Source organism: Trichosurus vulpecula, chromosome 6, assembly GCF_011100635.1.
Source record: "Trichosurus vulpecula isolate mTriVul1 chromosome 6, mTriVul1.pri, whole genome shotgun sequence".
Taxonomy (NCBI): Eukaryota; Metazoa; Chordata; class Mammalia; order Diprotodontia; family Phalangeridae; genus Trichosurus; species Trichosurus vulpecula.
The window spans coordinates 285125596-285145733 of record NC_050578.1 but is presented as its reverse complement, the minus strand read 5'-3'; the positions used below and the strand labels follow the sequence as shown (position 1 = coordinate 285145733).

General features: G+C 42.6%; 1 protein-coding gene across 1 annotated transcript in view; it reads left to right on the top strand.

Annotated features, from left to right (window-relative positions):
* Positions 1 to 2407: 2407 nt before the first annotated feature.
* FSIP2 (fibrous sheath interacting protein 2) overlaps positions 2408 to 20138 on the top strand; it is a gene marked incomplete at its 5' end in the record, with an annotated part of 166517 nt that continues 148786 nt past the window's right edge. Inside the window, 8 exons of the mRNA XM_036765339.1 lie at positions 2408 to 2569; positions 6417 to 6506; positions 7985 to 8124; positions 8470 to 8611; positions 10546 to 10656; positions 12574 to 12721; positions 17508 to 17626; positions 19453 to 19498. Of these exons, the coding sequence (XP_036621234.1) occupies positions 2408 to 2569; positions 6417 to 6506; positions 7985 to 8124; positions 8470 to 8611; positions 10546 to 10656; positions 12574 to 12721; positions 17508 to 17626; positions 19453 to 19498 (958 nt within the window). The remainder of the gene's footprint in view (positions 2570 to 6416; positions 6507 to 7984; positions 8125 to 8469; positions 8612 to 10545; positions 10657 to 12573; positions 12722 to 17507; positions 17627 to 19452; positions 19499 to 20138) is intronic.

Sequence of the window (20138 nt, the reverse complement as noted above, 5' to 3'; positions counted from 1 at the left end):
TGAGGGCTGCCCCCTTACTGTATCTTCCACAATATGATTGCTGCTGCTGCTGCTTAGCAAGCAAGGGAGAAGAGCCTGAAACATCACTCTGAGCTCATTCCTTCTGTCTTTCCCCAAACAAGGAACTTCCGTGACCTACAGTCACCATCCTGCTAGTGAAAATAACCCCCAGCTAATTTACAAGTGGGACCAGAAAATAAATCACAGCTTTCCTAGAAAGTTAACAGAATAACAGTAGCATTCACATGGTGCTTCTTGCTGTAGACATGGGTATCATTCACTTGAAGGTTTGATCTTTAGGGGTGTGTGTGTGTGTGTGTGTGTGTGTGTGTGTGAGAGAGAGAGAGAGAGAGAGAGAGAGAGAGAGAGAGAGAGAGAGATGGAGACAGAAACAGACAGGCAGAGATAGAGACAGAAGGAAAGAGACAGAAGAAGAAGAAGAAGAAGAAGAAGAAGAAGAAGAAGAAGAAGAAGAAGAAGAAGAAGAAGAAGAAGAAGAAGAAGAAGAAGAAGAAGAAGAAGAAGAAGAAGAAGAAGAAGAAGAAAGAGACAAGGAGAGAGATAGAGAGAGGAGACAGAAAGAGGGACAGAAAAGGAGAGAGATAAAGAAGGAGAAAAGGAGAGAAAGGAACAGAGGAGAGACAGAGAGAAGGAGAAAGGAAGAAAGAGACAGACAGACATGGAGAGAGGAGACAGGAGAGACAAGAAAGGAAACAGAAGGAGAGAGACAGATAGACGTGGAGAGACAGAGAAGGAGAAAGGGAGAAGAGAGAAAGAAAGACAAAAAAAGGAAAGAGACAGAAGGAGAGAGGCAGAGACAAAGAAGGAGAGAGACAGGAGGAGAAACAGAAACCAGGAAGGAGAGAGAGAGAAATAGAGACAAAGGAGGGAAGCAGAGAATGTGAGAAAAAGAGAGACAGAAGAAAGAGAGGGAAGGAGAGAGAGAAAGAGAGGAGATAGAGGAGAGAGAAAGAGGAGAGAAAAGACAGAGGAAGAGACAAAAACAGAAAAAGAGAGAATGGGAAAGACATATGAAAGAGACAGGGTGAGTGACGAGAGAGAAGAAAGAGAAGGAGAAAGAGACAGAAGGAGAAAGAGGAGGAGACAGAGAAGGACAGACAGAAGGGGAAAGAAAGACAGCGACAAAGGAGAGAGAGAAAGAAAAAGAGAGACAGAGGGAGAGACAAGGAGAGAGATCAGAAAAACAGACAGAGGAGAGAGACAGTGATGAAAAGAGACAGGAGAGACAGAAACAGAGAAGGAGACAGAAAAGGAGAGACAGAAGGAGAGAGACATAAGGCGAGGAGATAGATGGAGAGAAACAAAGAGGAAAGAGACATGGAAGGAAAGAGGAGGGAGACAAAGACAGAGGAGAGAGAGGAGACAGGAGAGGAGACAGAGACAGACATGGTGAGAGATCGAAGGAGAGAGACAGAGATACAGAGACAGAGGTGAGTGTGTGTGTGTGTGTGTGTGAAAGAGAGAGACAGAGAGACAGAGAGACAGAGAGAGGAGGGAGAGAGAGAGAGAGAGAGAGAGAGAGAGAGAGAGAGGAGACAGAAGGAGAGAGAAACAGAGGAGTGAGACAGAAGGAGAGAGAGAAACTGAGAAGGAAAGAGACAGAAAAGGGGAGAAGGAGACAGAGAAGGAGAGATACAGAGAGAAAAAGAGAGTATATACTTTATTCCTGTAAAATACTGCCTATAAGTGGTCCTTCAGTTCATAGAATACCAGCGTACTGGTACTAGTGTGAACTCTTTCGCCCATCTCCAGGCAGCAGGTCTGAAGGACAGGATGAAGATTCCTGCTATAGATGAGACTCCAGGGTAAATCTTTGATTCATAGCAATGGCATTTGTCTTTTATTCTTTCTGTTTTCATGGACATTGTATTTATGAACCACAGTGGACTCTTTAATTATTGTTTATTTTCAGATTATGAAGGTATAATAATGGTATCCCTTCATCACTTCCCACAGTGGTGAGTGAGGCAGAGTGGAGGACAGGAAAGAAGACGGCAACAATTACCTATGAGTCCTTTTCTATTCTCTCTCCCTTCTCTCATTTCCCCTTTTCATAAGTGCTCAGTTTCTTTCTTTTTTAATATCACTGTCTCTCCTTTACCCCAAGTAGATCCCTTCCTTGTAAACAAATAAGTAGTCATGCAGAACAAATCACAATGGTGATGTCAGAAATGAATGTCCTTCTCTGCACCTGCAGTCCACCACTTCTCTGAAAGGTGGAAGACGGGCTTTACCATCAGTCATGATTGGTTCACTGAATCTGTCCGAGTTCTGAGGTCTTTCAGTTGCATGCTTTATTCTCAGTACATGTCATTTCAGTAATGCTGTTAATTCAAAGTGTCATTTTACTAATCTTCTGTCACTAATATTTTAATTCTGTTTCCAGCTTTTTCAGCCCTCTTATGGTTTTAACCTAAATGATCCTTATGGTCGACTATTAGAAACCAGATACAAAAGCCTGCATGATCCTCATTTAAGTGCCTACTACAAGCGTAAAGATACCTTGAAGCGATTAAAGAAAGGAGGTTACATCACCAGCAATAACAAAGTGAGTCGTCATTTTTTTAGTTGCGTAAATGTTTTATTGACATGGTTGACACTTGATGCTCTGGGCTCACTCATCTTTTATTCAGTTGGGTAGTAAGTGCCTAGTGAATGACTACATATATTACCCTCCAAGGTTTGGGTCAAGAAAAACCAGACACATCTTGACCTATTGTCTCTGAGATTACTTCATGGTTTTTACATTACCTTTTCTCTTTGGGAATTAGTCTTTCTGTAATCTCAATCAATTAAAGCTAGAAAAGAGTACACATAATGGAAGGAGATAGTGCCAAGGGAAAAAGCTCACCATCTTCAAATATTTGAAGGGCTATTAACCAAAAAGAATAATTAGACTTATTCTTCTTGGTCCCTGAGAGCATCACTGAGATCAAGGAGTGGAATGGAAGTGCCAAAGATAGAAGCTTGATTTAAAAAAAAAACTTCTCAACAATTAGAACCGACAGACTGAGCTGCTTTGTGAGACGTTTGGTTCTCCTCACCAGAGTTACTCAGGCTGAGGCTAGATGATTCGTGATTCTTACGGGTGGTTAGATTCGATTTCATTCGATATTTTGTTGAACTAAATTCAGAGAATCTCAAAGTCACACGAGATATCATAGGCCATCTAGTCCAATTCATACCTAACCAAAAATCTTCTACAACATTGCCAACAAGAGGTCCTCCAGTCTCTGCTTGGAAACCTCCAATGCAGGGGAGCCTACCTCCTGAAAAAGCACATTGCACTTTTGGGGCAGCAGGAACAAAATCTGCTTCTTGGCAAATTCCTTCCATTGTGACTAATGTTGCCCTTTGGGACCAAACAGGACAAGTCGAGACTCTCTTCTACATGACAGCCCATCAAACACTTGAGGATAACTTTCCTGTTCCCTCCTAAGCTGTCTCTTTTTCAGGCTAAACATCTCCATTGCCTTAGCTGTTCCAATCACCTGCTCTTCAGTCCCGCAAAGATCCTCAACACCTTTTCAACTTGTCAATTTTGGGGGGTTTCATCCAAGTTTAGAACTTTACACTTGTCACTATCAGATTCCATCTTCTGAGACTTGTCCCATCTTCTAGCATGCTGCCATCTTTCTGAATCCTATCATCTAATGTGTCAGCTCTCCGTCCTAGTTTATGCCATCTGTGCCTTTCTCCAAGTCATTGATAAAGATGTGCAAAAACACAGGGCCAAGGGCAGATCCTTGGGACATTCCACTGAGGACTCTAAGTTGACATTAGTCCATCAACAATAACCATTGTTTGATTTCAGTCATTCAAGCTCTTCCAAATCTACCTAAATGTTCTGTCCTCTAGTCCAAAAGCGCATCATGAGGCACTTTATCAAATGCCTCACCAAAATTTAGGTTTACTATGCCTACAAACTAGGCCTTCTCAGTTAGGAATTTGAAACCCTTAAGACTGCCATCAGGGCATCTAGGTGGTGCTGCAACAGATAGAGTGCCAGGCCTGAAGTCAGGAAGACCTGAGTTCAAATGCAGCCTCAGACACTTAATGAGCCTGGGTAAGTCACTTCATTCTGTTTGCCTCAGTTTCCTCTTCCATAAAATGAGCTGGAGAAGGAAATGGCAAACCACTCCAGAATCTTTGCCAAGAAAGCCCCAAAAGGGGTCACAAAGAGTTGGACACAACTGAAAAATGACTAAACAACAACAAAAAGGCTGCCATCATCTCTACCTCAGTAACTAATTTATTCTCCTTGATCTAAAAGAACAGTTCTCTTTCTTGGTTGAGCACATCAGTCCCCATTGTAGCTTCTATGTCTTCTGAAGAATTAAGTAATCATTAGGGCAGGTCCCAAGTGTATCAGTAGTTCTGCTTTGAACAGAGTTATCTAGCAGCAGATTTCTGAAAGTTGAAGTTCTCTCCTTCCCCACCATCAATCATTCTAGTTTTGTGCCTCTGGGCCAGTTTTCCCAAGGCTTCTCTTCTAACCAACCACCCCTCCCCTTTTGATTCAGATGACCTTTATTTATTCTACAACCACAACAACACATTACTTGTTTCTCACTCCATTGAGCCCCAGCCATATGCACTCCACCATGCTTTCCATCTTGTGTTCCTCACCTAGATATAGCTTCTTCATATGCATTATGACTTGCCCACCCCTTTTATCCATTTTGTTCCTTTTAAGTAAGGTATATTTTAAGTTGTGGCCTAGAAGTCCACAGCCTGTTCTCAGACATCTTAGTGAGATGTTCACTCCCCACATCTGCCTTTCTCTTCTGAAATCCCTACTTTCAGTCAGTAGCAATGACAAAAAGTCCAGTCAGGTCCCAAAGATCCTCAATCTCTTTGCCAGTCTTTCATAGTCCTCCTGGTGACTCTTCCATCAGGGGTGAGAGGGAGCTGTCACTTTGGACAACTCTCCAGAGGACTCTGTTCCATCCAGGATCCATGCCCAGGATTCCTGTCTGCTCAACAGGTAGGCACCTCAGTACTTCTTAGCAGAAGGCCAGGAAGTACCACCAAGCATCACTGGTTGCTGCTTCTGACTATTACTGGATGGTTTTCTGTGACCCCTGGGGAGCATCATCAAACTTTAGAACTCAGAAAGCAGCTTCCTCCTGCCAGCAACCAGCCCTCTCCTCCATGGAAAGGACCCCATCCCTATTCACTTAGCTCCAAACATTCAAAGATCCTTCTTTATTTCTTTTTCTGGATCACATTTTTCCACCTTCCTCACTCAGGTCAGGATTTCCTACTGCCTCTCTTGGGCATTTTTCTTCAATTCCTCCTTGAGGTTCTCTCATCCTTTTCAAAAAAAAAAAATTAATTCTCTGCAAACCTCAAGTGTAGAGCTTTATGCTTTAAGTCTGTTCACCTGTTCTAGGACAGAGAACCAGCTGTTATTTGCTACTGGCAGAAATACAAGAATAGCATGCTCTCCACAGAACACTCCCCAGTTCTCCTTGCTGCCCATAAGGCTTGAAGCTGGGCATTCAGTCATTTATTGTTCTTCATGGCTCACCTACTGCCAGTGGGGAATGGTTTTTGCTATTAGAGGCCCAGCCGTGGAACAAAGGCTTGCTTTGTTTATGGCGGGCTTTCTTTCTGCCTTTTCTTCCAATAGAATAACATTATATCTCCTCCAGGTGCCTTTGATCAGCAATTGAAATTAGTGAGCACTGTTGCTAACAGAAACTGCTCTGGACCACCTTCTGGTGAGGGTCTCAAGCAGGAATTCTATTACAAGCAAGACTTGGTCTAATTCAATCAAATTAGCAGCAGGTTTCTTTCTTTTCTCTTTTTCTAATTGCAGCACACAGGTCTCCTTCCAGTTCTCTGACTTCCAACTCTCAGGTAGAGGTTGGATTAGATGATCTCTGTGGTCCATTTCAAAGCAACAATTCTCTGTTACTCCAAAGATGTCTTCTTCCAATTGCAGTGCAGGACTTTCCCATGATTAGAGATGTAGGCGGGATTGCCATTATTCAGAGGAATTGTCTCTGGATCCTTTGAAAAATCTAGAAGGAAAAGGTTCCCAGAACAGAATGTAACTTGGTAGAGTATATTTACATTGAGTTTAATTTCTCATTGGTATTTTGTTTTATTTTGATCCGGTATTCACTTGTTATCCTTTTTTTAATTTTTTTTTTTTGGCATGTGTGTGCTTAGCAGGGCGGGGATGTGTTCACTTGTTATCATTGGATCTGCCTTATTAGCTAAGGACATTCATTCACCTACTGCAGGAATAGGAATTTCTTGTTGATATAATAGCTGTTTAAAAGTGTCACCTTTGACATTGGGCCTGGAACTTGTTATTGTTATATTTGAGGGAAAGTGTCTATTATAGAAATAATACCTTTGAATTTCTATATTTTCTTCTTTAGATTGTATGCACTTTGAGAGAGTTTAATAAATACCGACAATATCTAACGAGCCTCAAATTAGACTTTGAAAGAAACTATATAAGAGAACAAGTAAGTACAACATCTAAATTAATTTTCTCTCAGGTCTTTAAGAAATTCTGCTTGAGTGAGGTTGGAGGGGAAAAGGGTATGAGTGATCTGCCTCATAGCTGATGAAGTTTATTGTGATATCTCACTCTCCTGGTTCTAGCCAATCAATCCCTTCTCTGCTCTCCTTCCCAATTTTCCCCTAAGGTTCTTTCTTTGACTCTCTTCTCTCCATACACTCTCTCTCTTTTGGCTTCATCTATGACCTCCCTGTAGCACACCCCCCAATTTCTCCAGCCCTGACCTCTCTTTGGAGCCCCAGAACTTTCTCTCCAGGTGCCTTCCTATCTCTCCTCCTATAACTGCATTCTAATACAGTTCAAGATAGTTACATAACCATATTTCAACGAAATTTGCTCCTTTGTATTTTATGAATTAAAAAATGCAATTCTGAGAAGGGATAACTTCACCAGGCTGATTGCCAAAGGGGTCTTAACCTTTAAGAAGCCCCGAGTTAGACAAATACCCACTAATTCTGTCACCTTCCATGCAGAGTTTGAATTCTATGTTTCTCTAACAACCTGCTTTTCCTTTCAGCTTTGTGCTACCATTAACCTAGTCTCCTAGATTTGAAAACTTATGGTAGCTTTTGACTTTTCCCCTTTGTTAACCTCTCACATCTGCCTCTTATTCTAGACCCACTGCTACCACCCTAGTGTAAACCCTGATTGGCATCCACACGTACCATTGCAGTAGCCTCCCAACAGGTTTTCCCATCTTCACTCTATCACCGCTTCAAACCATCCTTCACAGTACTTCAAGATGGCTTTCTTTGCTGAGATCTGACCATGGCACTCCTCTGCTCTGAACCCTTCAGCAGTTCCATGCCTGCTCCCACCTAAAGGTCATTTTCTTGAGGGCCTTCTGTGATCTGGCACTACCCTAGCTTTCCAGCCATACCAGACTAGTTGCTATATTGTGTTTGTGTGTATATGTGTGTGTATATATTTGTGTACATGTGTATATGTGTATGTTTTGTATATGTGTGTGTACATACATGTGTTTGTGTGTATATTTGTGTATGTGTGTATATGTGTGTGACATACATACATACATACACACACACACCTTGTCCCCTTCTGGGGTCAATAAAGTTGGGTGAAAATGAGAGGAGCTGCCCTGTAGTGAGGAAGCTGGTCCTAAAGAGCAAAGCACCCCCAGACTGGGGGAATTTCCTAATCTCTTATCCCTTCTCCTGTCCTCCTTCTCTGCCACTTAGAACTCTATTGAAAGGGCTCAGGTTTTCAGCCTGGACAGAGACATTTGGCTTTGATGTCCTGAGAGACATTATATCCTTTTGGGTCGGTTGGGTCAACATGTATTATGATTGACCCCTTAGCCATAGATGGGGTGCAGACCCAAATGTAAGTAGGCTCAACCACAAATGGCACATATATCTGTCACACATGAAATTCTTAACCCATCATTCTGTTTCCTCTCAGAAAATGCTTGAAAAGCAAGTCACCAGACTCCAGGAACATAATCAAATCCCAGACAGCAGAGATGCTGCACAGTTCAGAGAATGGCTCTTACAAGAAGGCACACAGTCTATTCAGGACCAAGAGCGCTTAATAAGGCACAGGTAGGACTCCCCTTCACTTGTGTTTCAGATCTATGCTGTGGACATCAACATCAAAAGCCAAACAGGTGTTGGTAAGATATGACTTTGCTAAGTCATAAAACCTTATCTATGTTCATTTCTTTAAAAAAATTTTATTGTGAATTTAATAATCAATAAATACAAACATGAGAATATATAAAAGGGATGAGAAAGAGGACTGTGTAAGAGTTACCTGTACATTTCTGTTCATTTAAGGAACAGACGCCAATTAACGAGGTGGTTAGGGCTAGCACCATTGACTCTGAAATGCTGCCCTGTTAGATGCCCAGCTGATCTTTACTTCCTCATTTGTATTTGTACCCAAAGATATTTAGATATGATCAGCAGGGAGCTGGAGAAGCTTGAGCGGTCCTCTGAAGAACGGCACCTCATCCGGATGAATGAAGAAGAGAAAAGACAGAGGGAGCAAACAAGGAAAAAACTTAGTCTTCGGAGGAAGATTGAAGAGGTGAGAGAAGAGACACTGAAAATAGGAACAAGTTTTCTGTTCCAGGCAACAAGCACTGCACATAAGAGCACTCTGATAGGTCCTAGGGAGTGAAAAGAGTAGGTGAGAAGGCAATGGCTCACAGTGGAAAGAGCCCTGGCCCTGGAGTCAGAGGACCTGGTTTTAGTTATACTTCTGCTACTTACTACCTATGTGACCTTGGGTAAATCATTTCCCTTACCTGGGCCTCAGTTTCTTCCCCTGGAAAATGAAAGAGTGACACTAGATGGAAGCTGCTGTCCCTTCATCCTATGATAATCCTGTTCCTGTATGATCCTGTCAACTCGGTCCCTTCCCTCATGGAACTTATAGTCTAGTAGGGGAATGAGACAAATAAATACAATATAAAATGATACATGTTAAGTGTGAGATCTGAGGGGAAAGGTCACTAATGGCTTCACAGAGGGAGTGGTATTTGAGTTAGGCTTTAAAGGCTAACCAGTCAGGGAAAGGCACTTCATAGAGAATGGACAGTGTGAGCAGGCCCGGAGGCAGGGGAACACAGGGCATGCTCATGGGAAGGTGAAGAGGACACTTTGTCTGGAGTGCTAACTGAGATAAGACTGGAAAGGAAAGGGTGGTACCAGATGATGGCCAGGGGTGGAGGGAGGAGTCTTGATGGGTGGGATAAAAAGTTGGAATTTTGCCTGGCAGGCACATAAGGAGTCCCAGAAGGGTTTTGAGCAGAATGGCAGCCAGATGAATGCATAAAAATATGGAGGATGGTTTGGAAGGGGGGAAGAGGGACTAAGCAAAACCTGCTGGGCTACTGTGCTAATCTGAGCAAATGATATTGAAGGTACATGCATGGGTGCGATGACAGTGCCCCCTCTCTAGAGAGAGGGGGCAGATGCAAGAGATGCTGGGAGAGGGACCAGATGATGCTTGCCATTGGTTTCCTTCTGATCACCTTCTACTTTGCATTCTTGTATGTGGATTATCTCCTCTCCTCGGCTGTGGGCGGGGGTGGGGGGTGCTCTCTGAGGGCAGAGATGATGCCTTCTTCGCCCATGTATCTCCCCCTGTGTCTAACGCAGTCCATTGCACATTGAAGGCATTTATTCAGTGTCAGGATTGAATGAATTTTCAAGCACTCTTAGCTTCGTGTCCTCCTCTTCGGAGTTCCTTCCTGAATGTTCCATTTGTCTCCTCCCCCTTCACCTTTTTATTACCATGGGAGGCTATAAAGGCAGGAGACTAGAGTCCAGGAACAACCACAGGCAGAGCACAAGTCTGCTCTACAGATGCACCTTGTAGGGGCTTTCCGAGGTTAGAAAGGTCATTTCTACTCTGCTCATCTTCCCCGCTCCCCTGAAATGCAGAGTAATGTCCCATTTTTAAATGGTACTTTTCCTCCCTTTTCTTAAAATACACATATGAAATGAATGAACAAAAAAGCATTCAAGAAGTGCTTCATAGGTGCAAAACACTGTGCTAATTGTGGTAGATTCAGCTCCTTGAAAGAACATTGACCATAGGCCCTCCTGGGTATGGAAGAGAAAAACCGTTCTCTCCAACCCCTTATAAGGTTTAGACGTTCAGCCCTACTTGGACCTGGGCATGGACTCGCTACTGCTGCCAGCCTATAATAAAAGAGCTGCTTTGGCCCTTAGCCCCTTCAAATGCATCCATACACAGACAGGCCATTGGGAGGTCCCCAGTGGACAGAAGTGTGGGAGACAGTCTCTCTTCCACATTCACTGGGTGAACTCCTCTGCGCCGAGCTGATATCCTTTAGGTCCAGCCTGTAAATGCCTGCTCCTTTGCCCAGTGGAGGGTGGGGCAGGCAAGGGGGGAACCATATTGAAAAAACACAGTTGTAGTGAAAAACAAAAAGGCCATTTCATACATACATACATACATTTCATCGTATAAAAATAAATCCCACTCTCTAGGAATGGAAAACAAAGGAGATGTTACTTTTGACCAGAATTGGAGAGGAAGTTAAAAGAGAAGCTCGAATCGAGGAACAACGAAGGAAAAGTCGAGAGGAGAGTGACAGGAAGGTACAGAGGGAATGTTGCCTATAACTGTGACTCACTACAGAGAAGTCTCTGCTATTTGTCACAAGCCACCACATCCTTTGGCCATATGGGCTTGACTAGGGCCTGTTATCCCCATATGGGTGAGATGTGCTAGCACTCACTGCCATCTCTGTGTGTGTTTCCTTCTGTCTCTCTGTTTTCATCTCTTTCTCTGTCCCACCCCCCAGCACCACCCCCTGTTGTAAGAGGATTACTTTTGACTTTCTTATGTGTACATGATGTACAATCCCAGGGGTTTTTGAGAGGAATGTTATCAATTTTTTCCTCCCAAGTATTTCGTTTGGTACTAATATTTCAGATTTCAGATACTTTGTCTATAAATTCTCATCTAAATAATAATTCCCATTTTCAGAGTACTCTAAGGTTTTCAAAGTACTTAACACTTAACAGCCCTGTGAAGTTGGTAGTAAAAAGCATTATGATCCACATTTTACAGATATAAAACTGAGGAGTAGTGAAGGAAGCAACCAGATCACATGATCAGTTATTAACCATCAAAGCCAAGATTTATACATGGGGCTCCGGAGTCCAAATCCATTATGCTAAATTGCCTGCAAGTAGTATGTGACTTGTCGGTCAATAGGTGTCATTCAATAAACAGTAGTAGGAAGCCATCTCCATTCATTCTGACCTATGTCTTGCCTCTGGACTCAGAAGACCCTGGAGGAGAGAGTAGGGTTGATGACCTTGCACAGCCCTACCTCACTTAGATCCACTTCACTTGCCCGTCAAGACCTCACCCTGCTGATGTCACTGGTCCTTTTCCAGAGTGAAGGACAGACAATGATTAGTAGTATGCTACTATGAAATATTTCAAGCACTGGGCTAAAAACCGAGGACACAAAGAAAAGGAACAAACAGATGAGGATGAAGACTACAAAGCAGCAGTTGGCATTTGTTTAAATTGGGGACTTTTAACCTTTTTGGTGTCATGGTTTCCTTTGGCAGCCTAATGAAATGTAGAGGCCCCTTTCTGAGAGCCATGTTTATAATTGCAGAAAGGAAAACATGCAGGGGGACAAAGGATGCAGTTAAAAGTCACTGGAAAAACAAACGTTCACAGACCGAGGTTAAGAACCCCTGGTTTAAATCATTTCCAGAGCAAAGGAGGCAGGAAAAGGAGAAGACAGCTTGACATGCTCATCTTGCCTTTGCCACCTCCGGAAGCCACTCTCTTCCCAGTCTGTGTCCCAAGCAGCCGTAGAGTACGTGCTGCATTCTGGTCGGACCCTACAAGTATGACCTGGCCCTAAACTTTGCTTAGATCGAAGGGGCCTAGTCTTAGTGTATCTTTGTAAGGATGGACCCAGGGTGGACTACAGTGTACTGTTGCCTTTCCACTAGGAAAGAGCACTGGATTTGGAATAAGAGGACATGAGTTCAAATCCTAGCTCTCAGATTCCAAAGACCTGGTGGCCTTGGTCCAGTCACTTAAGTCCATCAGACATCAATTTTTCAAATGTAAATTGTTGGAGGAGGTAATCCCTAAGGGTATTTCTAGGTTGATTTACTATGATGCCTAGAACTGGTCCAGATTGACCAAGACCATTAACAGTACTGCTTCTTGACCTCTACCCACGCCATGCCCCCACAGCCTCCATTCATCAAAGCTGAAACCATTTTCCCAATGCTGGCCTAGCGTCCAGGGATGGAGCAATATGTTAATATACATGTGGCTGTTATGTATATTTTTGTCCGTGTTGAAGCAAAAGGGGAAACGCTTCCCTACCTAGCCAGCAATGCTGCTCTTGGCCTTGCCCTAGGTGGAGTTTTTTGGGCACAAAAGCCTATTGAACAAATACCACCTTTTGACAAAAGGTATTTTGCATCGGAAAATGGAAAATTGACCCTAAAAATATATTTTCTTAAACATTTTAGAAACAAGCACTTCTTGAGAAAAAAATGGCCTATCACTTGCGGAAAATGCAAGGGAATGGCTTAAAAAAAGAAGAACCGGAGAAAGCATCTTTGGATTATAATAAAGGACATGGGACATACTTTGAAAGCGATGAGATTAGAAGACCAGGTAGCTGATCGCAAGCTGTTGATCTGTTTATCCCTCTGGATCTCTTCCTGGCTCTGAAGTTCATTCTCTTTCACGAGTCTCTCTTACTCACTGTCTTCATTTGCTCTGTTCCTCCCTTCTCCTTTTCATCTTTCCTTCTTTCTGTTCCTCTCTTCCCTCCTTCCTTCCTTTCTTCTCCATTTTCTCTCCTTCCTTCCCTCCCTCTCTTCCTCCTTCCCATCTTCTTTCTCCTCTCCATCCATCCCTCTCTTACTACACCTCTCTTGCTTCCTGTATCTCTCTCATGTTCTCTATGTCTCCTTTTTCTAGTTCTCTCTCACTTTTTTCTTATTCTGTATATCTCTCCTTTTCTTTCTTATTCACTCCTATATTCTGTCTCTCCTCTCTTTCATTCTCTACTTTCTAATGCTCTGTAGCTCTCATTATGTCTCTTCTCTCTTTCCATCTCTTGTTCTGTCTCTCATTCTCTTTCTGTCCTCTCTTATTCTCTCCTCTGTTCTCTCAATCCCTCTCTTACTCTCTTTCTCATTTGCTTTCTCATTCTGTCTCTCCTCTCTCTCCTACACTCTTCTCTCTGATTTGCTGTCTCTCTCTGACTCTCCCTCATCCTGTCTCTCATTCTTTGTCTTGCTCCCTTATTCTCTCTGTATTACTCTATCTCTTCCTCTCTGTTTCTCAAACTTTCCATCTCTCCCTCCTCCATCTCTCATTCCCTCTCTCCTCCTCTCATTCTCTCTTTCACTTTGTCTCTCAATCTGGCTCACTCTCTATCTTTCTTCTCTTCTCTCACTCTCACCAAGTGTTTCTCCTTCTGTCTCTCTCATATTCTTTCTCCTTCTGTCTCTACTTCTCTCTTTTGTTCTCTTTCAATCTTTACCTCAGTCTCTTTACCTCTCTTATTCTCTTTCTCATTCTCTCATTTCCTTCATGTCTTATCTCTCTCTCTCTCATTCACTAACATGCTTTCTCCTCTCTCTGGCTCTATTTTGCTCTCTCTCCACCCCCACTGCATTTCTCTCTCCCCTTCTTCCCCACCTCACCCCACCCCCACCATGGGCATGTAGATATAGTCAGTGTTCACTTAGGTATAAAAAGAGACTAGAGAATAGATTACTCGGCCTTCACCATTGTAAAAGAGCTTTTCTCATTATCTTTCTATAAGCTATGTCACCAATGAAGAAAAAGAAAATGAATGAAGACACCAAAGCGCCTGAACAGAAAACATCTCGGGGATTTAAAAGTAATTGAAATATCTTGAAAAAGAAATACTAAAATGACTGTGAGGTAGTTTGAGCAAAACCTGAAGACATAAATCCTGTTTCCCCTGGTATTCTCTGGTGGTCACCACAGAGCAGCGATGGATGGCCTGTGAGAGCTGGACTGGGCCAGGCCTTGGCCTCAGTTACACACCTCCTGACTCTGCTTCCTGCTGTGTATTCAAAGTTTGGGACCTATCTAATACATCTGGTATACATAGAGAATACATACACATACACTATAATATATACTATGTAATAATGACAGACACTGACACATATAATGACATACTATAAAATAACATTTTATATATACATATATATGTGATAAGTACAGTATAGCATGCATACAGCGCTTTAGTTTACAAAGTGGTTTCACATCCACCACTTATCTCATTGAATTCTTCCAGCTGCCCTGAGAGGCAGGTGGTGCAAATGTCATGTCCATTTCACAAATGATACCATGGCTCAAAGGAATGATGACTTGCTCAAGGTCACACAGCTAATAAAGAACCTGAGTTGGGACTCCAAGCCTGGTCTCTTGGGTCCCAACTGAAGGCTCTTTTTTAATGCCTCAACCATCCTTCCTTTCCTACTTTTGAGGGAAAGTTTTTGTTTGCATTTATACAAAAGATATGTAACTTGCCAAGTAGTTAAAAGAAAATCCTCAATTAAATTTTAAAGAGATTACTTTCCTAGGTGGGTAAAAATCTCTTTCACCCATTTTTTGAAAAGAATTTCATATCCTCACTAACTTTATGAGGATTTCATGTGGATGTTTTTATTGAGCAATTCACAGATTTAAAGGGAAGCACTCAGAATCCTACCATATTTGCAGAGCAGAAACCCATTTACAGAATCAATATAGCACTGTCTCCCACAGTGGTCCCTTTTGCAAGTGGCATTTGAAAACGTATTCAGTAGAATTATAGACCGTTAGATCTGGAGAGGACCTTAGAAGCCTTTCATCTAGCCCACCCTCCTCATGTTACAGAAGAGGGAACTGAGACCTTTGGGTCTGTCCAAGGTCAGAGAGGAAAATAGCCAAGCCAAAATCTCAACCAAGGTCCACCATAACTTGAAACCCAATGGCAATTTTAAATGTTCATTTAGGAGAAAAAGGAGATCTTACTTTTTATTTGGCCCTCTCTGTCATCCTCGCTGACCCAGGCCATCCATTTTATTTCCTACTATTCTCTGTGCTGTGGTCAGCCAGATTTCCTTGCTGTGTGTTAGTTTAACACCATTCTCCCTCCCCTCAGATCCCCAAATCAAATTATGTTAGAGATGGAAGGGACGTTGGAGATCATCTAATCCAACCATATCATTTTACAGAGGCAGACACTGAGCCCGGGGAGGGGCAGTGATTTGCCCAGAGTCACACAGCCAGTCAGTACCGCTGGTAGGAAGCAGAGCCCAACACCACGATTTCTCTACCATGCTAGGTGGTGATTCCTGTTGGCAAACTGCATAATCAAGGCGGGATCTTATTTTGACTCTCTAGCACTTTATATCCAGAAGTGTCCTTTTGCTCCCTGCACTGCTACAATCACCTTCTTACTCCACCCTGGGTTGGCAAACTGTTGGCAAACTGCATAATCAAGGTGGGATCTTATTTTGACTCTCTAGCACTTTATATCCAGAAGTGTCCTTTTGCTCCCTGCACTGCTACACTCACCTTCTTACTCCACCCTGGGTTAGACTCCCTATAAATGATGTAGTGGAAAATGGTGTGGTGGAAAGATCACTGGATTTAGTCAAAGGGCATGGCTTCCAATCCTGGCTACCATTTACTAGCCATGTGACTTTGGACAGATCACTTAGTCTCTTGACCACAGTTTGATCATCTGTTAAACTTTTCAGGGTGGGAGAAGGTGAGTAGACCAAATGATCTCTAAGGTCCCTTGTAGGTCTTAAGGCTTTGATTTTAGCATCATACATGAATCTGAAAGAAATGCACCATTTCTCTGTTCTCTCCATAGCTGAAATCCTTTGCCATTTCACCATTCTCTGTTTTCAGATTGGAGCTGGGAGAAAAGATCTCAATGCAAAAGGCACCTTATCACACACCTACTTTCTTCTCTTGTTGAAACCTCCTTTCCCTTGGCTCTTCTCCTTTCTGCTCTCATCATCAAAACATAGCTGCTGAGTTCTGAGGCTGTCTTAAGACAAACCAGTATAGAGAAGAGCACTGAGCAAAGAGTCAGAAACCTGGGACCAAGATCAGCCCAGTCATCGTGAGCAAGCTGTTCCCTCACTGGGCCCAGGTTTCCTCTTCTGTAACAGTGACAAACTTCCTGAGCTACCTTGCCTCAGTTACCTCATGTGTAAAATGGAAGATGAGAGAAGCATGGCCTACAAGAAAGAATAGTGGATGGAGAATCAGAAGACCCAGGTTCAAGGCTTGCCTCTGCCACTTGTTACCTGTGTGATCTTGGGCAAATCCCACACCTCCTCTGGCCTTCAGTTTCCTCCTCTGTCAAATGAGAGGGTTGGACTCCAGATCTCCAAAACCCCTCTGAACCTAGCACTGAACGATTCTGTTTCACAGGGTTGCTATGACAATCCGGTGATATAAGATATGTAAAGTAGATTGTAAACATTAAAGCTTTATGTGTCTGCTAGTGTTTCTAGCATCTTAAGCCCAGAAGAGTCATATTACCAAACTATACTCTCAATAGACACATTAGGATGCTGTACCACACCCAGGGCAGAATTTGGAAAGGAACCTGGTTCAGCCTGATCTTCTCCCTCGTTCCTTTTATCCTTAAACTAAGTATCAGAAACAGAATGCGTTGGAGTATTTTGCCTTCTGGCAGTACCTGTTCTACCAAACCTCTCTTCGACCATAGTTGGACCAGTTTCTATAATCAAGCCCCAAGTCTTCCTGAATATAGCAGAGTGGTTACTTTCCCATCTTTACATGTTAGTAAGAGTCAATGTGAGAAGTAGTAAGGCATGGTAAATAGCAGAGAAGACCTCCATGCAAGCTCCGACTGTCACGTACGGACTGGGTGGCAATCTCTCAGTGCTCTAGGCCAGAGCTTCTTACACTTTTTCCACTCACAACCACTTCAGAACTTCTTATACTGTGGGTGTGACAACCCACAGTTTAAGAAGTGCTACTCTAAGCAACTCTCTAAGACTCGAAAATGCCAACTTGCCTTGGTAGAGCGGGTTCCCCAGAGCAGTGAAATCCCAAATCCATGGTCTTATTTCAAACATCCCAGCATCATGCCTTTTAACAACAGAATGACATTACTAGATTGTGTTCAGTCTGTGAACCATGACCCAAAGAGCAGATAGTGGAGAAGTCGCAGAAAAAAAATGCTCCGAGTTGATGATCTCATGCGGGTGGGAATTCCTTCCATTGGTACTCCTTGAACCCTCTGCTCCTCTAGTCAATCTGATGAATGCTTATAAAGGTCTTTCAGACAACTAGAAAAATAATAGAATTTACATTCTCTTTGACTTTCTCTACACATTGTAATTTGTTGAAATTTTATGGGATTTCTCTTTGGTGTCTTCAGAGCATGCAACACTCTCTGTTCGACCCTCTCGTAGTAGTACAAAGAGCGGGACCAAGAAGTCAAGCACGTCTATGTATTCGCAGGGTGACATTAATGAAGATGATGTTACTGATACCAGGGTAAAAAGTTTTCAAGTTTCATATGTGTTGGTTACATTGCTCTAATCATGTCATCTGTATGGTAGCTGAAGGGTGAGTTGAATATGAAGGGATGATATCTAAAAAAATAAAATCAAATTAAGAGATGAGAGAGGAATATATTGAGAGAGGGAGAAAGGGAAAGATAAAATGGGGTAAATTATCTTGCATAAAAGTGGCAAGAAAAACCAGTTCGTTGGAAGGGAAGAGGGGGCAGGTGAGGGGGAATGAGTGAATCTTGCTCTCATCGGATTTGACCCGAGGAGGGAATACCATACACACTCAATTGGGTGTCTTACCCCACAGGAAAGAAGGAGGAAGGGGATAAAAAAGAGGGGATGATAGAAGGAAGGGCAGATAGGGGGAGGAGGTAATCAAAAGCAAACACTTTTTAAAAGGGACGGGGTCAAGGGAGAAAATTGAATAAAGGGGGACAGGATAGGAGGGAGCAAAATATAGTTAGTCTTTCACAACATGAGTATTGTGGTAAGGTTTTGCATAATGATACATGTGTAGCCTATTTTGAATTGCTTGCCTTCTTAGGGAGGGTGGGTGGGGAGGGAAGAGGGGAGAGAATTTGGAACTCAAAGTTTCAAAAGCAGATGTTCAAAAAAAAAGTTGTTTTTGCATGCAGCTGGGAAATAAGATATACAGGCAATGGGGCATAGAAATCTATCTTGCCCTACAAGAAAGTAAGGGAAAAGGGGATGGGGGGAGAGTAAGGTGATAGAAGGAAGAGCTGACTGGGGAACAAAGCAACCAGAATATATGCCATTTTGGAGTGGGGGAGGGTAGAAATGGGGAGAAAATTTGTAATTCAAAATCTTGTGGAAATCAATGCTGAAAACTAAAAATAATAAATAAATAATAAAATTTTAAAAATCACATCATTTGGCTTTTCAAAATAAAATATCAGCTCCTGATTCTGGTACTCAAGGCCCCTGTAATCTGCTTCCAGCCTGCCTCGCCAATTCAACCCCACAAAGCTCCCCTTTCCTTGGCTCTGCCTCCCAGAACCCTGAACTTCCTTCAGGATCTGCCTTTACCTGAAGCCTTCCCAGTTGCTAATACAGTCTTCAAATTAACATGTATTATTGTGCACAGCTGTCTGTGTCCGTGTTGTATTCTCTGTCCCCTGTCCACTGCCCCTTAAGAGTACAGACAGTTTCTGTTTTCTATCCTTGTATCCCACAAGGCAATGCATAGCAACTGGTGTTTGATAAATGCTTGTTGCATTAAATAAATGTTGTGACCAACCCTGTGAGGTAGGTAATGAGCTACACAGAGACTCTGACCCCTCCAGTAATATCTATGTATCTATTATATTATGTCCTTCATCTTGTGAATTCATTAGTGTGTATGGAGCTTCCATGTGGGAGGAACCTCCTTCTATTAATGCAGACCAGTAACTGCTCTGAAATTTAGAGGCTTAGAGAGTACAATATTTTTATCCCTATTTCACAGATAAGGACACTGAGATGAGGTCACATAGCTAATAAGTGGCAGAATCAGGAATGTTTATGGTTTTACAAATCATGCTTTTCCCCAACAGCCCTGTAAGCTGTTGAGATGTCATAGGCAGTAGAGCTGGCAGGGACCTTAGAGGGTGCCTAGTCCAACCCCCTGGGGAACTTGAAGTGTGGCTGAAAAGATCAGGAAGGGATTGAGTTCCCACCTGGGGTAGCCCCTTAAACTAAAGATATAGTACTTAGCAGAAATTCTGTGTCTAGTTGATTGGCCTATGAAAGGCAAAAACCTTCATCAGGATTTGAATTACTAATAGACTTTGTTTTTGCTCTTTCATACAGTGTAATGGAGATGTGCCTAACAAGTCGAGTGGAATGGAAACTGGAGGTAAGACAGACCTACCCCTAAAATCTGTCCTATTCTTTAGATTAATAATAATAATAACCCCCATTTGGTTAGTGTTTTGTAGTATCTGTGAGGAAGGTAGGGTAAGGATTACTATGCCTTGTCTTATGAAAGAAGAAATTGGCTAATAAGTGATGCTAAAAGGACTTGCACCCATGTCTTCTGACTCTTGAGTCCACTGTTCTTTCCACTCTCCTGAGCTATTATTAACTAGTATTTCTCAGTGGCTTATAGATGTAAGCATGTACTCTTATGGAATTTGCAAAGTATAAAACAGGGTTGGCATTATGCCCAGGCAGAATAGGCATCTCAATAAACCTTGACTTCCAGCAGACTGTGAAGGCCCACTGCCCCAATCAAAACTTCGGTACCTGTTGTCTAATACTGTCACAGTACCTTTAGCTTTGATCCATATTAAAAGCACATAGGGGTAGGCAATATTTTGAGTTGTTGTCAGTCATTTATAAGCAAATACAAATGAATGCCATGTACTTTTCATGACAGCAAGTTTTGATAGGAATTAGAGGAAGGAGCTCTGGGGATATTAGGAACTTGAAGGGGTGAGAGGGCCACAGAATTGGAAGGCTGCTAATACCCAAGACAAACTTTGAGATATTTCCTA